This window comes from Macaca fascicularis, chromosome 14 (assembly GCF_037993035.2).
Source record: "Macaca fascicularis isolate 582-1 chromosome 14, T2T-MFA8v1.1".
NCBI lineage: Eukaryota > Metazoa > Chordata > Mammalia > Primates > Cercopithecidae > Macaca > Macaca fascicularis.
In genome coordinates this window covers 86,307,267-86,323,487 of record NC_088388.1, presented here as the reverse complement: position 1 = coordinate 86,323,487, position 16,221 = coordinate 86,307,267, and the positions used below count along the sequence as shown (strand labels likewise).

At 33.7% G+C, this 16,221-nt stretch overlaps 1 protein-coding gene across 34 annotated transcripts in view; it reads right to left on the bottom strand.

Moving 5' to 3' along the window:
• Window positions 1-937: 937 nt before the first annotated feature.
• TMEM135 (transmembrane protein 135) overlaps window positions 938-16,221 on the bottom strand; it is a 350,227-nt gene continuing 334,943 nt past the window's right edge. For all 34 annotated transcript variants that reach the window (XM_045370121.3, XM_065528833.2, XM_074015042.1 and 31 more), the window contains 6 exons: window positions 15,890-16,057; window positions 11,472-11,535; window positions 10,425-10,501; window positions 6,733-6,831; window positions 5,583-5,650; window positions 938-3,791 (listed from right to left, as the gene is read on the bottom strand). In XM_045370121.3, the coding sequence (XP_045226056.2) occupies window positions 3,659-3,791; window positions 5,583-5,650; window positions 6,733-6,831; window positions 10,425-10,501; window positions 11,472-11,535; window positions 15,890-16,057 (609 nt within the window). In that variant the 3' untranslated portion in view covers window positions 938-3,658. The remainder of the gene's footprint in view (window positions 3,792-5,582; window positions 5,651-6,732; window positions 6,832-10,424; window positions 10,502-11,471; window positions 11,536-15,889; window positions 16,058-16,221) is intronic.

Genomic DNA, 16,221 nt, shown 5'->3' with positions numbered 1-16,221 from the left:
GTCACTTGAGCTCAGGAGTTCAAGAGCAGCCTGGACAACATAGCAACACCTTGTTTCTATTAAAAAAAAAAAAAATTAAATATTAGCCAGGCATGGTGGCACATGTCTGTTGTCCCAGCTATTAGAGACTGAAGGGAAAAAATTGCTTGAGCCAAGGAATTTGAGGTTTTAATGAGCTACGACTGTGCCACTGTACTCCAACCCGGGCAATGGAGCTAGACCCCATCTTAAAAAATAAAAATTAAATCACATGGAGAATTTAAGGAATCTCTGGGTTAATAATTTATCTGCTCCAAAACAACATTTGGGTCATTGCTCCAGTGATCATTTCCCTTCAGCCCCACAAGAAGCTTCCTAATTAGCACCAAGGGAGAGGTTGTGACACAGGCAAGCGGACGAAGCTCCTTGAGAGTAAACGACATTGCTTTTCACTACCTATGAAATGTAGAGCACGCAGAAGCTCACGGATATAATAAAATATAACCAGGAAACAATTCTGTCAGCATTAACAACTAAATGAAATGTTAGCCTAGATACAATCTACAAGGAGATGAACACTCGAGCACAAGAAAATACTGTGTGACATTTGCTCAGTTTGGATTCCATCAAAAAAATATATGTTCATTCTAATAAAAGTTCATTATAAAATCTGAGAGCCAAAAAAAGATAACATTCTAAATTAAATAACAACTGACTAAACAACAAATGAAGGCAAAAAATAAACTAGATATCAACTGAGTGATGACTATGCTTATAGTTCAAGAAAAAAGTTACAGAAGCAAATGCAGAATTTATGAGAAAATATAACTGAACCAAAGGTGTTACTTCAAAAATGCGTAATAAAATGGATCCTGAAATTATTTGGTGAAAAACTGTTGAGAATTGAATAGATTTGAGACAATCTGTTATCTTGCAAACTCAATCTTTACTCAGTTGGTACTAGTTCTAGGATTTTATTAAAACAGAAAATAGCAATGAAATGACCATAATACCACTGCCCCAAATGCACTGTTTTTCCATCTTTATCTACATAAAAATGTCAGAAAGATTAAGGGGACATAGTATTGTTTACTGTAATCAGTTCCAGTGAAAACTTACCATTTCTTCAGGATATAAATAAACTAAAAAACATGTTTTGGAATGCAGAGATCTATTTTACTTTATTTATAATGCCAAAAAGTTGTCAATCAATACCTGATTAGTTAGAGGTAGAAAGGTAATCATTCTGATTGTCTTCAAAAACACAAAGTGTCTTTGTGTTTGCTCAAACAACTGTACTTTGCAGTCTGTCCCAATGAAATCAAACTGGACTTCTCAATCCACCACTGCAAATTGGTTAACTATTCACTCAACCTATACATTCATCATTGTGTTCTGCTTCATCATAGCTATTTCATTTTACATTTTATATAAAATTTGAAAAATGACTGCAATTTATAAAAATGAAAAAGTAAATTGTAGAAATACACCTTTTTGACCAGCAAAATTTTACTAAACAATCTCAGCAAATTTCATAATTCGTCTTTCAATATCACAGTCTTTTAGTGTCAATGAAAACAATAATTTATGAATTAAAACATCTTTTTTAACCTGACAGGAAAATATATAAGCATAATTTCTGGATAAAGAAAATGAGGTGCAGTTAGCAGTGCTCTCTCGGTGCTTCATTTTAAACAGTAAACACAGTACCAATCATCATTTTGATTCCAGTGAATAAAAAGTTAAGATTAAATTTATTAATCAACTTTGAAGTCTGAAACCAAAATGATCTTTTAACAGCATTGCCAATTCTAAACAGCATTGTCGATTCTAAAAGGCTAATCATAATGCCAAATTTTGACGAAATGATAAAGTGGCTCTGTTACCATGGTACCCAAGTCTGTCTTTTTGTTGGGTTTCTATTTGCCATAACAACCAAGGATTGAATTACATTTAAGAAGTATACAAGGCTTGATGAAATTGAATATGGGGGATTAAGCATTTTTAAAGTGTGGGTTATAATTCCTTTTGCAACACAAGTTCTACTGCATAATTTGCAATGGCCTAAAAAGTTTTTAGCAACAAAATGTATTTTAAAAATATCATCATCCCTAGATGTTACATTAACTGTAGACCACTTCAGCTTTTTATTAACATAGAAAAGTATAACTTTTCCCAAAAACTGTAAATAGTGACCATATTTCAATCACAGCTGTCCTGAACTACTCTCATTATCAGCAGGACTTTGTGGTGTCACCTCTTTATTCTAACAGTAAAAATGGTGACAATGATATTCAAGAAGAAGGCTGGAGAACCTGAATCCAATTAGTGACAAAATGGACTTTTTAAACAAACATTGGATTTTTATAGTGTTTTCAGGTGCAAAACATCCATTACATAAGTTAAACAGCTGAGAGGACACAAACTGCCAACTTGCCAAGACTACTTTGTTCCATAGGATTTTGATCCCTTCTAACACAACAATGGCATATAAACTGAGCTATGAAGAATTATGTCCATATAAATGAAAACAAACATAATAAACCTATAGGAAGTTTAAAAGTTTTGTTTTTGGCTGGGCGCGGTGGCTCAAGCCTATAATCCCAGCACTTTGGGAGGCTGAGACAGGCGGATCACGAGGTCAGGAGACCGAGACCATCCTGGCTAACAACGTGAAACCCCGTCTCTACTAAAAAATACAAAAAAAAAAAAAACTAGCCAGGCAAGGTGGCGGGCGACTGTAATCCCAGCTACATGGGAGGCTGAGGCAGGAGAATGGCGTGAACCCGGGAGGCGGAGCTTGCAGTGAGCTGTGATCCGGCCACTGCACTCCTGCCTGGGCGACAGAGCGAGACCCCGTCTCAAAAAAAAAAAAAAAAGTTTTGTTTTTAAATATTCAAGTGTAATACTTCTGTGAAAGATTAAAACATACATTTCAACTCTGTTGGATGTGTCCATTTCCATTTACCCCTAACCTGCCATTAGTACATAGGTTTGCTAGGCTGCCAAATATCCCAACTAACTGGTCATGAAGAGAGATGATGTTATTAGTTGAAAGAAAAGCATGGATACCACGACATTTATCCAAATGGTATGAGACCCATCTTTGCATCCCTGAAGTAAGAATGGCCACTTCTCCAATTAAATTGCTCTACACAAAAGCAGCACTGTCCGTGGAGAGTTACTTCAAATCTATAACATTCCACTACTACAGATACCAATTCCAAACTTAAAAAAAAATTCAGACCAAATCCATGTACCCGTGATCCTTTGTAAATCCTAAAACATAGAAATAATCCTAATTTTAATCAAGAATTATATTGGAATGAACTAAAGACATCTTTTAAAGTAATTTTAAGTGTACTCTTGTTTGCTATTACACTTCTACATAGATTATATAATATTGCTTATGGACATAATTTGATCAATAATATATAATAATGTCAATCACTACAGTGATCCAGAATCTTATTCTGGCTATGGAGGAAGCTTAATTATTAAGCAACACCTTCCTAAAAAGCTTCTGAATTTCTGATTCATAAGAAAAACAACACAAATGAAAAGAGTATCTCTAACTGAAATAACACTGAAGTTCGAGCTTGGGCCCCCTCCTTTGTGTTCAACATAATTAACTCTTCAAAATGAAACATTTAGTCACATTAATAAATTACAGTCATCTTCAAGAAAACTCTGTGGGCAACTCTGGTGTTACAGTTGTGTATCTTGGATCCAACCTGGGGATGAAATCCTGAAAGTGTTTAGATGCACCAGTACCAAAAACATCAAGGACTTTTCGGTTCATGACAGCAAATCTGTAAAACAAAGAATACAGTAAACCAAGTATTAATATAGTTTATAAAATAATTCATTTTAGTTGACTTATCTTTTGTGGGATGGGAAAACAGAAAAGGCTAACGTGGCAAAGGATCTAAATTCAATGGCAGATTCAAGTCACATGAATGCTTTTCTTCGAGATACACTGTCTCATATTTTACTTAAAGAGATAATCCCCAGATCTGAAACCGCAAAGATTACAATCATTATTTCAAACCCTTCTAGAATTCTTTCCACTAGACTGTATCAAATAGAAAATTAGGTTCATTATTATTTTTATGATGAATAAATTCACAGGAAACTAAACAATAAATGAGCTAACATTACCAATGAGGCAAAAGCATTAAATGTAATTCCTCTCATAATTGACATCTTAATGTCTCACAATCAAATGAAAACATATTCAAATGTGGAAATGTTTAATGACTAAAAGGCAAACAGCATACAGGTTTTCAAATGTCTAATAGACACAACACAGTAAAAACATACCCTAATGTTATCCATTACCTAACCTAAGATATATAACATTTTTCAAATACACAAATTTAGCTAATGTACAGGATAGACCTTCTGGGTCTCTGTGCTTATTCACAAGCATTTCCTTATTTCCTTTCTGGAGAAAACAGCTGAATGAAATTAGTTTTGAATCACTGGCCAGCATTATTCTGACAGCCTATAAATGTGACTTTGAGTACTTTTCCAAAGTAAGTTCCCTTCCAAAATAATCAACTAGTAAAACTCATTAACGTGCAGAAAACTAAATGACAAAAAAATGATTACACAATAATAAATAAAGGATCTACAGCGACACGGGTAAGAGGGAAAGTTCTGAAGCCAGACTGCCTGATTTATGTTCCAGCTCCTTCATTTACTAACTGAGTGACTCTGGCAAGCTATCTAACCCCTTTGCACATTTTGGCTTCCTCATATGTAAAACAGGGATAATAATAGTACCTAACTCATAGAGTTAGGATTTAAGGATTAAATGCATATTTATGTATACGTGTATATTGTATGCGTGCCTCTTAAAACCACACCTTGGACATTGTAAGCACTATACAAGTATTTGCTATTATTCTTAGTAATGATAGTAATATGTGCAATTTACCCAGTGCTACTATAAGCATCTTGATTTTCCTACAACCACACAATGTATGCATTATTGTTTCATTGTAGACAGAAAAAAACTTACGCGCATGAGGGTAAATAATTTTCCATAGTAACACAGCTGAAGGTAGCAGAGCTGGACTCAAATTTAGGTCTGCCTGACTCTAAAACCTATGCTCTTTCTATTAGGTCAAAATGCCTCCCAAAGAATTAGATTAAGATCAGGAGAGAAAACAAAACAAAGTAAAAATGATACGTAAGGTAGAGGAAAGTATACTTACAACAAGAAGCAACGCAATATGACTATTTCCTAAATGGAAATCAGTTAATTAAGTAGAGATGATCTTTAATGAATCTGCTTAATATTTTTAATAAAAAACAAATGGCCAATGATTCAAACAGTCAGACTTAAGTATTTATGTAGCAATTAATCAGTAGTTAGCAAATCAACATGATATTAATCTAGACCACTTAAAACATCTACATTATACAGGGAAAAGAATGGTCAGAATAATGATCACTCAAAAAATGCCCCATGTTATTCTTAGTAAGTTGCTCATATTTTATTTATATATAAATACCTACTTTACCACTGAAAGAATATTCCCTCAAAAAGATAAAACCACTAATAATATTTTTAAGAAAACTGCTTAGTCACTTACTTGCCCTTGGTGAGTCTTAAAAGGAACTTCCAGTAAGATGGTCTCAAAGTCTGAACTTCCATGACAGCCTAAGATTATTAAATTTGAGAATTCTTTTAGTAAGTATAAATGAAAACTGAAAGTGATGAAATACACAAAGGTGTATTGATGTTTAAGTTGGTAACTATCAAGAATCTTCGTAAATATGCCTTCAAATAAAAATGTTGCTTTTGGCCGGGCGCGGTGGCTCACACCTGTAATCTCAGCACTTGCAGAGGCTGAGGCAGGCGAATCACCTGAGGTCAGGAGTTTGTGACAAGCCTGACCAACATGGAAAAACCCCGTCTCTACTGAAAATACAAAAATTAGCCAGGCGTGGTGGTGCATGCCTTTAATCCCAGCTACTTGGGAGGCTGAGGCAGGAGAATCACTTGGACGCAGGAGGCGGAGGTTGCAGTGAGCTGAGATTGCGCCACTGCACTCCGGCCTGGACAAGAGCAAAACTTCATCTCAAAAAAAAAAAAAGTTGCTTTTGAAGTAATAATTAAGTGAATAGTCATTATCAGGAAGGATTTGCTGAGATATTGATACTTCATTAGTTTTAATGAGTTTTTCAACCTGGCAGCATTTTGTGAGAAAGAGCAAATAAAAGTTTTCCCAAAAATTTTAAAACAGCCCTAACACCATTAATGTCAATAATAATGGTTACAGAATTTAGAGACTGAACAATGCTTATATGAAACTAGTTCTTCCTCATCCTCATTCTGAATATTGGAGAAATGTAATTATTTATATTTATGCCTATGCCTATTACCAGCATATCCCTATTATCCTTTTTTTTTTCTAATCAAAGGGAAGGATAATTAAATTGGGGCATTCTTCCCAAGGTACTGGAATAATAATTTACTTATAAATTGTAGTCTATTAAAACCTAAAAATTGGTGTACTCATAGAAAGGACCTAGCCCATTAAGTTAACATGTTTAAAGATCAGAAGCCTGTAAGCTATCTTGCTGAAAAAACAAAAAACAAAAAACAAAAAACAAAAAAAAGAAGCTTAAAATGTAATACTGTAAATAGAAATGTTCCCAGAGTTTGTTTTTCTCCCATTTGATTAATGTACATTAGAAACAGGAATCATTCAATTTCTCATTTCAAAAAGCTATACTTACTGCCTGGAAGCAAATTGCTGTAGAGATGGAATAGATGATAGTATCTGCATGAGGAAAATAGGGAACCTTCCCTGCTTCAATGCCTTTGAAATACATTGTCTGCAAAACAAGCATAAGACAAGAGTTACAAAGAAAAAACCTCAGCATTAAAAACATAGTTGAGCATTGTGCTCCCTGCCTACAACTATGTTTTCTACCTTTCTGAATCCTAATACTCCCTTCAGAGCTCAAACCATGTCACATTTTTCATAATGATGTTAAGGGTCAGCCCTTCCCTTTCCCTCACTGTTTTGCTCCAAATCCCAGCTTCAAGCAGTAATACTTTTCTGTAAATTCAGTAACATTTTATTTCTGCTTTTTAAATGATATTTACTCTTCAATGCTTTCTGTACAGTGCTCATGTGCTCTCCTCCCTGATAGATCTGTTCATCCTTCATTAATTTACTCAGTAAACATTTAACGGTATCTACATGCTGGGCACTGTTCTTCACAAAATAAAGAATATAAACAGTATGAGAACTCAAAAGAAGTCACTGACAGGTGGCAACAACCTTCTCTTCTTCAACTTTGCATGGTCTTCAATACCTACCCCAGACTATGGCATTAAAATACTTGCTAAGTAAATCGGACTCTTTTAAAATTATATCCCAACTGAATTGCCATAAAAAGAATACTCAAGATCTATATAAGCTACCGTAACCAAAGAGCAAAGCAACAAAGGAAATGATAAGGTGAATACTTTACATACAAATCAACCCAAAAGTATATACTGAGGATTAAATGTACATAATATGTGTAAGAGACTGGGATATATGAGAATTGTAAGATATATACCAAGTTATAATCTATTTTGGAAACAAGATAAATAAATATACATTGGCCATTATTTTGAAAAAAAAAGTAACAGTATATTGCAAGATACAGATATATTGTGCTGTATTCATGTTGAAGAAAATTTAATTCAGATGTGGTAGAACTGCATCACACAAATGTTAAGTGAAACAGCTATTTCCCAATAGATAGAATAACTGTGTTTCTAATTATTTATAATAAAATTCATTTAATAAACCAGATTCTAAGTTAATGAAGGATAGAAACCATATCCTATACTTCTATACTCTTTCCAGTATGTAGCACAGTAATGAGAACATAATATATACTAAATAAAAATATGCATTTGACTCAGAGGTTCCTAGAAAACAATGGTCTATACAGTTGATTTTTATATCATTTTCACTGTACAGTAATAGAGCATTTTAATATAAAATTAACTTCAATCATAGAAAAATGATTGTCTATTACAACAGAGCAAAAAATTCCACAAAAGGACATAGCAAGCTTAAATTTCTAATCTCCTTAATTTTTTTTTTTTTAAAAGTCTCCACCAGCACAGTTTATATGCCAGTTTCTTTCGCCAGGATCAGGTATGGCCTGATGACACGAGAAAGGGAGAGATACCATTGCTTGCCTTAAAAAACTCTGGCCACTTCGCTGTAAAACCCCTTTAATAAACTAGATCTCAATATTGGTTTCCTCTTGTGTTAAAGAATATATTTTTGCCACCTAAGGATGATTTTCTTTCTCTCAGTTCCCTTTTCCTCTCCATTAGCAAGTCTTGTCAACTCTACTCCTAAACATACACCAAACCTGTGTAGTTCTCTCCATCTCTGCTGCTACCATCATGGTGCAAGGCACCATCTCCTGACAGAGACTAACTGTTCTCTCAGCTTCGGTCCTGCCTCCCTCTATATAGTAGCCAGAATGTTCTTCTTAAAATGTGAATTAAATACTGTCATTTCCATGCTTAAAACTCTTCAGTGGTTTCCAGCGCACTGAGAAAAAAAAATAAATTATTTACCCCAGCTTTTAAAATCCTACATGATCTGGCTCCTGCCTGTCCTCCTGATTTCATGATGTATATATTCTCTCAATCTCTCCATCTCTATCTCTCTCTCTCTCTCTCTCTCTCTCTCTCACACACACACACACACAAGCACATATTTGGGTAAAGCAAGTAATTAAACAAGTTAAATAAAATCTATACTCTTAACTTTGATTTAGAAATATCAATATGCTCCAAATGTATTTTCTGTCTCTAAGAAGAAAGGGGAGGGAGATTCTCTAGCTCCGTTCACTGCGAAAGCCAAGAATCAGTAACTAGCCTGGGAGCAAATAACCTCTAGTACCCGGACTTATCTTTAAATACCATTTCCCACTAAAACAAACTAGGAGCCATTACAGAGAAGACTGATTCTATGTCTGAGGCAGAAAATGTCCCAGATGAGCCTGGAATATATTGTCTTACAGCAAGAAAGCTATCAAAGATAATGGTGTTATGTTACAACAAACAGGAGTCAACTTAAGGAAGCTCTCATGGCCAAATATGGGAACAATTTGAGCATAATGACTGCAATGGGTTAAAATAAATCATATATGTTAAACTCCAAATCTTCATAATGATACTTTAAAAATAAAGACTCATCGGTCAACTTTGCAGGATGCTAACGTACTAACTCATTCTAAACACTGATAATTAAAAATGAAGTAATCAAGCATTTTATTTTGACTTCCCAGAACAACATATTTCAGAGTAACCAAACAGTTGAAAATGAAAAATGCTTTTAGGACAATTTCAGCTAATAAACACAGAATGAACAAACAATAATAGTATTTTTCATCATTTTACAACCCTTAATGAAATAATAAATCCCAGTGATTATTAACAGGTGGTAAAACCACTAGCTAAAAGGCTACTGGGGAACCTTATGTTGGCTCTATCAACACCTAAGCCCACTGATCAATCTTAGCATTACAATAAGAGAGACAACCAGACATTTTTGTGCCTCGTCATGCAATTGAAAGTTCACATACACAGTAAATGTGAAGTATGTCTGTTACCGCCTATAAAAATTTAAACCTGAATTTGCTTAGGCCTCAAGATCTAACCATTTTTAAAATTCATGAGTTAAATAAACATGTTAACAACAGTGAGGATGCAATCAGCAAAATTCAGAATTTGGGAAATTCCCTGAACTAATGACCTACATCTTCAACAAATAAATGTCAAGGAAGGAGGAGAAGGAGGAAGAAAAGCTGTAGCAGCAGTAGTAGGGGGGTAACTATTATAAACTAAAAGAAACTTTGTTTGGAACTTGATTAAAATAAAATGATTGTAAAAAGATATTTATAAGATAATCAGTGAAGACATAAACTCTAATTGGATATATTATATTACTATGGAATTACTGGGAGGGTTTTAATATATGATAATGATACTGAGGTATTGTTGATTTGTTTGTTTTGAAGAAGCCTTTAGCCTTTATTCTTTAAGGAGTCTTTACTATGAGATTTTTTAAAGGATGAAATGATATAATGTCTGGGATTTGCTTTAAAACAATTCAGTACCTGTGGGGTTGAGGAGTGTAGATGAAAGGAGACTGGGCAAATGCTGGTAACTGTTGAAGCTGCATGATGGGTGCATGAAGGTTAATTACACTACTCTTTCTATAATTAATGTATATTTGAAAATAACACACACATACACAGAAAAACACAGGGGAATCAACCTTGCAAATACTTTTAGAGGATTAAAATTTACTTTTGCCATTGGGATATATATTTGCTGTTAAAACAGTCAGCAGCTAAAAGCTTTATATTCTTTGGAACTTTTCATGCATAAAAATTTTGCTTACCTCTACCAATTTGGATGCTAAGTACATGGAAATTGTTGTGCTTTTATAAAACATCATTGATATACCTGCCAAAAATCCTGAAACAAGAAATAAGAAATAACTGATAAGATCGCAAAGTGTTTATTTAGCATTACGTCATCAGAAATGTAAATTCAGTTATACAAATCAGCACTACCTCTGTTACAACACAATCAAGGACAGTAATACACCAGATGACATTAAAATGGGGTGAGTTATTATTGCATATTTTTTTATTTAAAAATTGATATTCAGAGTTAGAAATAAACAGTTCTGATTTATGTATAACAAGAAGCTTTACATTTCTATTTTAACTTTAAAGAGGAGTGGTCTTGCCAAATACAATTTAAAAAAATAATTTTTCAAAGCCTTTTGGTATCATTTTGATTTTAAGTGGAAATATTTATTCATATATTCTTCTAATATTAAATAGTTCAAATAATTTTTAGTGCTATCAATACTTCTCTCCACAGCACTGCTTTCATTCATTCTATAAATGGAAAACCAAGGCCAGGGGAAGAGAGGAGTTGTCGAATACTAATAACTAAGATTATTCCTAATAAATACCTGATAAATTATCTATTTAATTTAATAATATATTACACTTATAGAAAATAATATTTAGATTTTTTAATAAAATGATTAAGGTCCTTTAAAAAGTTATTATGAAAATATATGCCATTTTCTCATGGTAAAAATAGAATTTTCAATGAAATCTACTTGAACTTCCATTAATCACTTATATGGTAACTATAAGGCTTTACGTTCTTTTGTGACACATTCGCTAGGATTTATGGCCTATAGCAGGACAGATACCCAAGTCATTACACTGTCAACTCAAAACATCAGATGGCAACAGTGCCTTAATATGTTAAACATCACAAAGTATTTGGACAAGTGCCTCAACTGGGATTCTATTACAATAGAGAAAGGAAGATCCATAGAAATTGGATGAATTGGATGGTATTTCTAATTCATTCCTACTACTGATTAATACGATAATAACTTCATTTTTCATTATTGCTTTACCAGCTATAATAGCATGTAGTTCATCATCTAAGTTTCTGATCCAGCGCAGGAAGCAACTCGTACCCTAGTTAAGGAGAAAATACAATGACTACAGTTATTTCATTTCTAGAAACAAAAGCATAAAACAAACTATAATGAATCAATTCATCAGATTACCTTGCAGTTCAATTAGTGATCTTATCTAAATCAAACTGAATATGTGATGGGAAAAATTATGAAAAATAATATTTTATAAAGTTATTACTCTGGATAGACTCTATTAAGAAATTACACATAATATTTTTATTGCACTGATTTTTCAAAATAAATCCATAAATTCCACTTTTGCCTAGTTATCGAATGCTGAGAAAAGCATCATTCCCATTTTAACAAGAACAAAATGCTGGTTAAACAAGTCTGTCAGGCCACAATTCTATACCCAGAGAAAATATTTCTCAAAACTGAAGATGAAACAAATATTTTTTCCAGACAAATAAAAGCTGAGAAAATCCATCACCAGCAGATCTGAGCTCACACAAATGTTAAAGATAGAAGGAATATGACACGAGACAAAAATTTAGAACTATGAAAAGAAATGCAGAGTTCTGGAAATAGAAAAGTGAAGGTAAATTTAGAAGACATATTTTTCTTATATTTACTTGCACGAAAAGTTAATTAACTATCTAAAATAGGAGTCAGCAAACTATGGCTCACTAGCCAAATCCGGCCTGCCACTTGTTTTTATATGGCTCAGGAGCTAATAATCATTTTTACAGTCCTAAATAAATGAAAAATAAATCAAAAGAATGACATTTTACGATGTGAAAATTATACAAAGTTCTAATTACAGTGTGATAAAGTTTTACTGAAACAGCCACACTCATTCATTTATATATTGTCTATAGCTGCTTTCACACTGTAACAGCAGAGGTGGGTAGTTATGACAGAGACCATATGGTCACAAAGCCTAAAATAGTCATGATCTGGCTCTTCACAGAAAGTGTGCTGACCCCTGATCTAAAACAGAAATAGTAACAACGCATTGTGGAGTGTATAACACATATAAAAATAAATGATAAATGTTAAATTCTATAACAAAGGATGCGAAGGAGAAATTCAAAGTACACTGTTGTAAGGTCTGACACTGTATGTGAAGTAGTATAACATTACGTGAAGATTGGCTGATACATTAAAAATGTGTATTATAAAATGTTATGGCAGCCACTAAATGAAAGCAAGCACAAATAATAAGGCAATCATGAAGATAGAATGGAGCCATAGTAAAATACACAATCAATCCAGAAGGCCGAAAAAGAAAAAAAAAAAGAAGAAAAAAAAGGAACAAACACAAAACAACATGAAAGTAGGTTTAAACGCAATCACATCATAAACTATATAATTTATTATATGTAAACAGTACAAACATGCCAATTAGAAGACAGAGATGATCAGATTCTATAAGAAAGGGCCAACTCTCTGCAGCCTAAAAGAAACCAGTTTTTCAAATGAAGACGGAAAAATTAAAGTGAAAGAATGGAAACATTATTACATCAAACGATAATTTTAAAAAGTTGAAGTAGTTATATTAATATTAAATGTAGACTATAAAACAATGAATATTACCAGCGATAAAGAAGAACCTTACCAAATTTTTTAAAAAGGGTCAGTTCACCAAGAAACAGAAAAAACAAGGTTTATTTGCCTGCCCTTCTCTTAACATTCTTACAAAGATACTATAGCATGGGCAATTTGTTTTTGAAAAATCACATACAGTTTTTGAACACACCACATGAATATTTTCTGAAATTTTCTGACCCAGTTGTATTTTTGTTAGTTTAATACCATTTGTTTGTATTACCTAAGTAAATAAATAGTAACAAAAATGAAAAATAAACTGAACAATGAGATCACTTGGACTCAGGAAGGGGAACATCACACACCGGGGCCTATCATGGGGAGGGGGGAGGGGGGAGGGGGGAGGGGGGAGGGGGAGGGATTGCATTGGGAGTTATACCTGATGTAAATGACGAGTTGATGGGTGCAGCACACCAACAAGGCACAAGTATACATACGTAACAAACCTGCACGTTATGCACATGTACCCTACAACTTAAAGTATAATAATAATAAATAAATTTAAAAAAAAAAAAAAGAAAAAAGGGGACAAAACCCAAAAAAAAAAAAAAAAAGAAAAATAAAAAAGCAAAACAAAACACACTCTGAGATATGCTAGATGGTAGGGAATAACCAACCTGGGGCTAAAAATGTTGGAGATAATCCACATGTAAATAGTTAAGAGTTTACATTAAGAATAAATACAAATGCTGTAACGTGAGAAATTTTTTTAAATGTGAATATAAACATGCAATTACCAATAATCTGTCCTTAACTCTTGTATATTCAAATACATTAGTAATGCTTCCTAGTCAAACCATATTGAAAATGTTTTTAACATTAGTAATATTTCATAACAAGTGATCCATTATCATAGTTTATTATTCTTCCTTTCCTTTTCAAAATATTTTATCCATACCTATCTTGTATGTGTAAATTTTTACAGAAAATGACACTGACCATGTTACCCTAAATAATTCTAGAATTCAGTTTTCCCATCATTAATTTTATTTGAGTTTAACAAAAAGTGTGTATATGTGCATGTATATATATACACACATATATATACCCAAAGAATATATATCTTTCTTTCAATATATTTATTAAAATATACATTAATGCTTATTCAAAGAAATAAAATATGAATGAAATATATATATATATATTTTGTAGACAGAGGGAAGGTAGACAAATCCCATCTACGAAAATGCACACTCCTTTAATGTCCTTAATTCATTAGTCAGACATATTGGAATGCCTGCTGCATGTTCCTGCAAAATGAGCCACAATCCCTGTGCTCAAAAGATGTATCTTTTTTTTTTTTTTTTTTTTTTTGAGATGGAGTCTCGCTCTGTCACCCAGGCTGGAGTGCAGTCGCACGATCTCGGCTCACTGCAAGCTCCACCTCCCGGGTTCATGCCATTCTCCTGCCTCAGCCTCCCCAGCAGCTGGGACTACAGGTGTCCACCACCACACCCAGCTAATTTTTTTTGTATTTTTATTACAGACGGGGTTTCACCGTGTTAGCCAGGATGGTCTCGATCTCCTGACCTCATGATCCGCCCACCTCGGCCTCCCAAAGTGCTGGGATTACAGGCGTGAGCCACCGCGCCTGGCCACACATATCTTTTATAGAGTAAAATTACGGCAAAAGTGAGCAATTTGTGATTGTAGATTAAAAAAAACAACAAATCAATTTTTTTCACAGTCATACAGGCTGGGAGTTCAAAGATCAAGGTATGCTCAAGGTTCGCTCCTCCTGAGGCCTCTCTTCATGGCTAGCAGATGGCCATCTTCTCCCTGTGTCCTCGTGTGGTCATTCCTCTGTGTGTGTACATGTTCTAATCTCTTTTTTTTTTTTTAATTGCAACTTTTTTTTTTTAAGACTCGGGGGATACACGTGCAGATTTGTTATGGGGTATAAAGTGTGGTGCTGAGGTTTGGGGTATGATTGATCCTGATACCCAGGCACTAGTTTTCCAACTCTTGCCCTGCTCCCTCCCTCCCTCCCTCCTCTAGAAGCCCCCAGTGACTTCTGTTGTTATCTTTATGTCCATGTGTTAGGTCAACATTAATTAACACACTTTACCATTTAGAGACTATATTCAGATTAAGAATCTTTTAAGTGTTTTATAAAATATGATTTACATACTAGTGACTCCATTATGCAAAAGGCCATCACTTAAAGTTGCAGAGTACTAGGTTAAGAATGATCTCTACATATATGTTTAGGTGTAGGCTTATATATGTGCGGGCACTTTTATAGGAACATACAGAATGGGGTGGAAGACTGTGAACTCTGGTTATTTGAGACAGTGTAGTAGCAATTGGGAGTGGGTGGAAGAAGGAACATAAGTCATTGCTTATATAAGTTACAATAGAAAATCCTCACCGATTCTATCAAGTGTTTATTTCAGCTAGAAAGATCTGAAATACATTTAAACTAATAACCAGGCAGTAAATATGATTAAAAAAACAAATAAACCAGGCATATTAATATCATTTTTGATGTTGGAAATATCCAAAAAATTCATATTTTCTGAGTGTCTATGTACTGAAAAAGAAAATGAGTCTGACAATGTTTAATACCATACCTAAATGCAAACATGTCTACACATTCAAGTATATTAAATAATATTTTAAAAGAAGAAATTTCTGCACCCTCACTTCCCAATACATTGTATAGATCTGGTTATGTTCAAGGTATCTATGAATATTCCAGAAAGAAGCATTAAAAAATAAGTGAACTAAGGCCATCTCTCATTCTAACATAGCAATGTTATTTATTTCCCATTTTTCTTTCCTCTTCTAAAAGCCTTACTTACCTTGTATATACTAACAAAAGAGCCAAGAAAAGCTCCAAGCTGGAAGTTTTCTTTATTGTAGAAGAGAGAAAGTAGCCGAGATGGCTGTGTAAATAGATGCCTAAATGCAGAGGGGATTCGGAGGCAGCACTGGATCAAGTACCCCACGCTAAACATTCTGATGAAACCCTAGAGGAAATTTGGAGGAAAATCTGATTTACAAACAAATTTTGAAGTTTTTCATAGAATATGAATTTTACCATCTCAAAATAGAAACAAGACAAAACAAATTTAATCTAAGTTTATAGCACAGCAACTTTCAAAATAAAGACTTAAAACCTCAAACAATAATT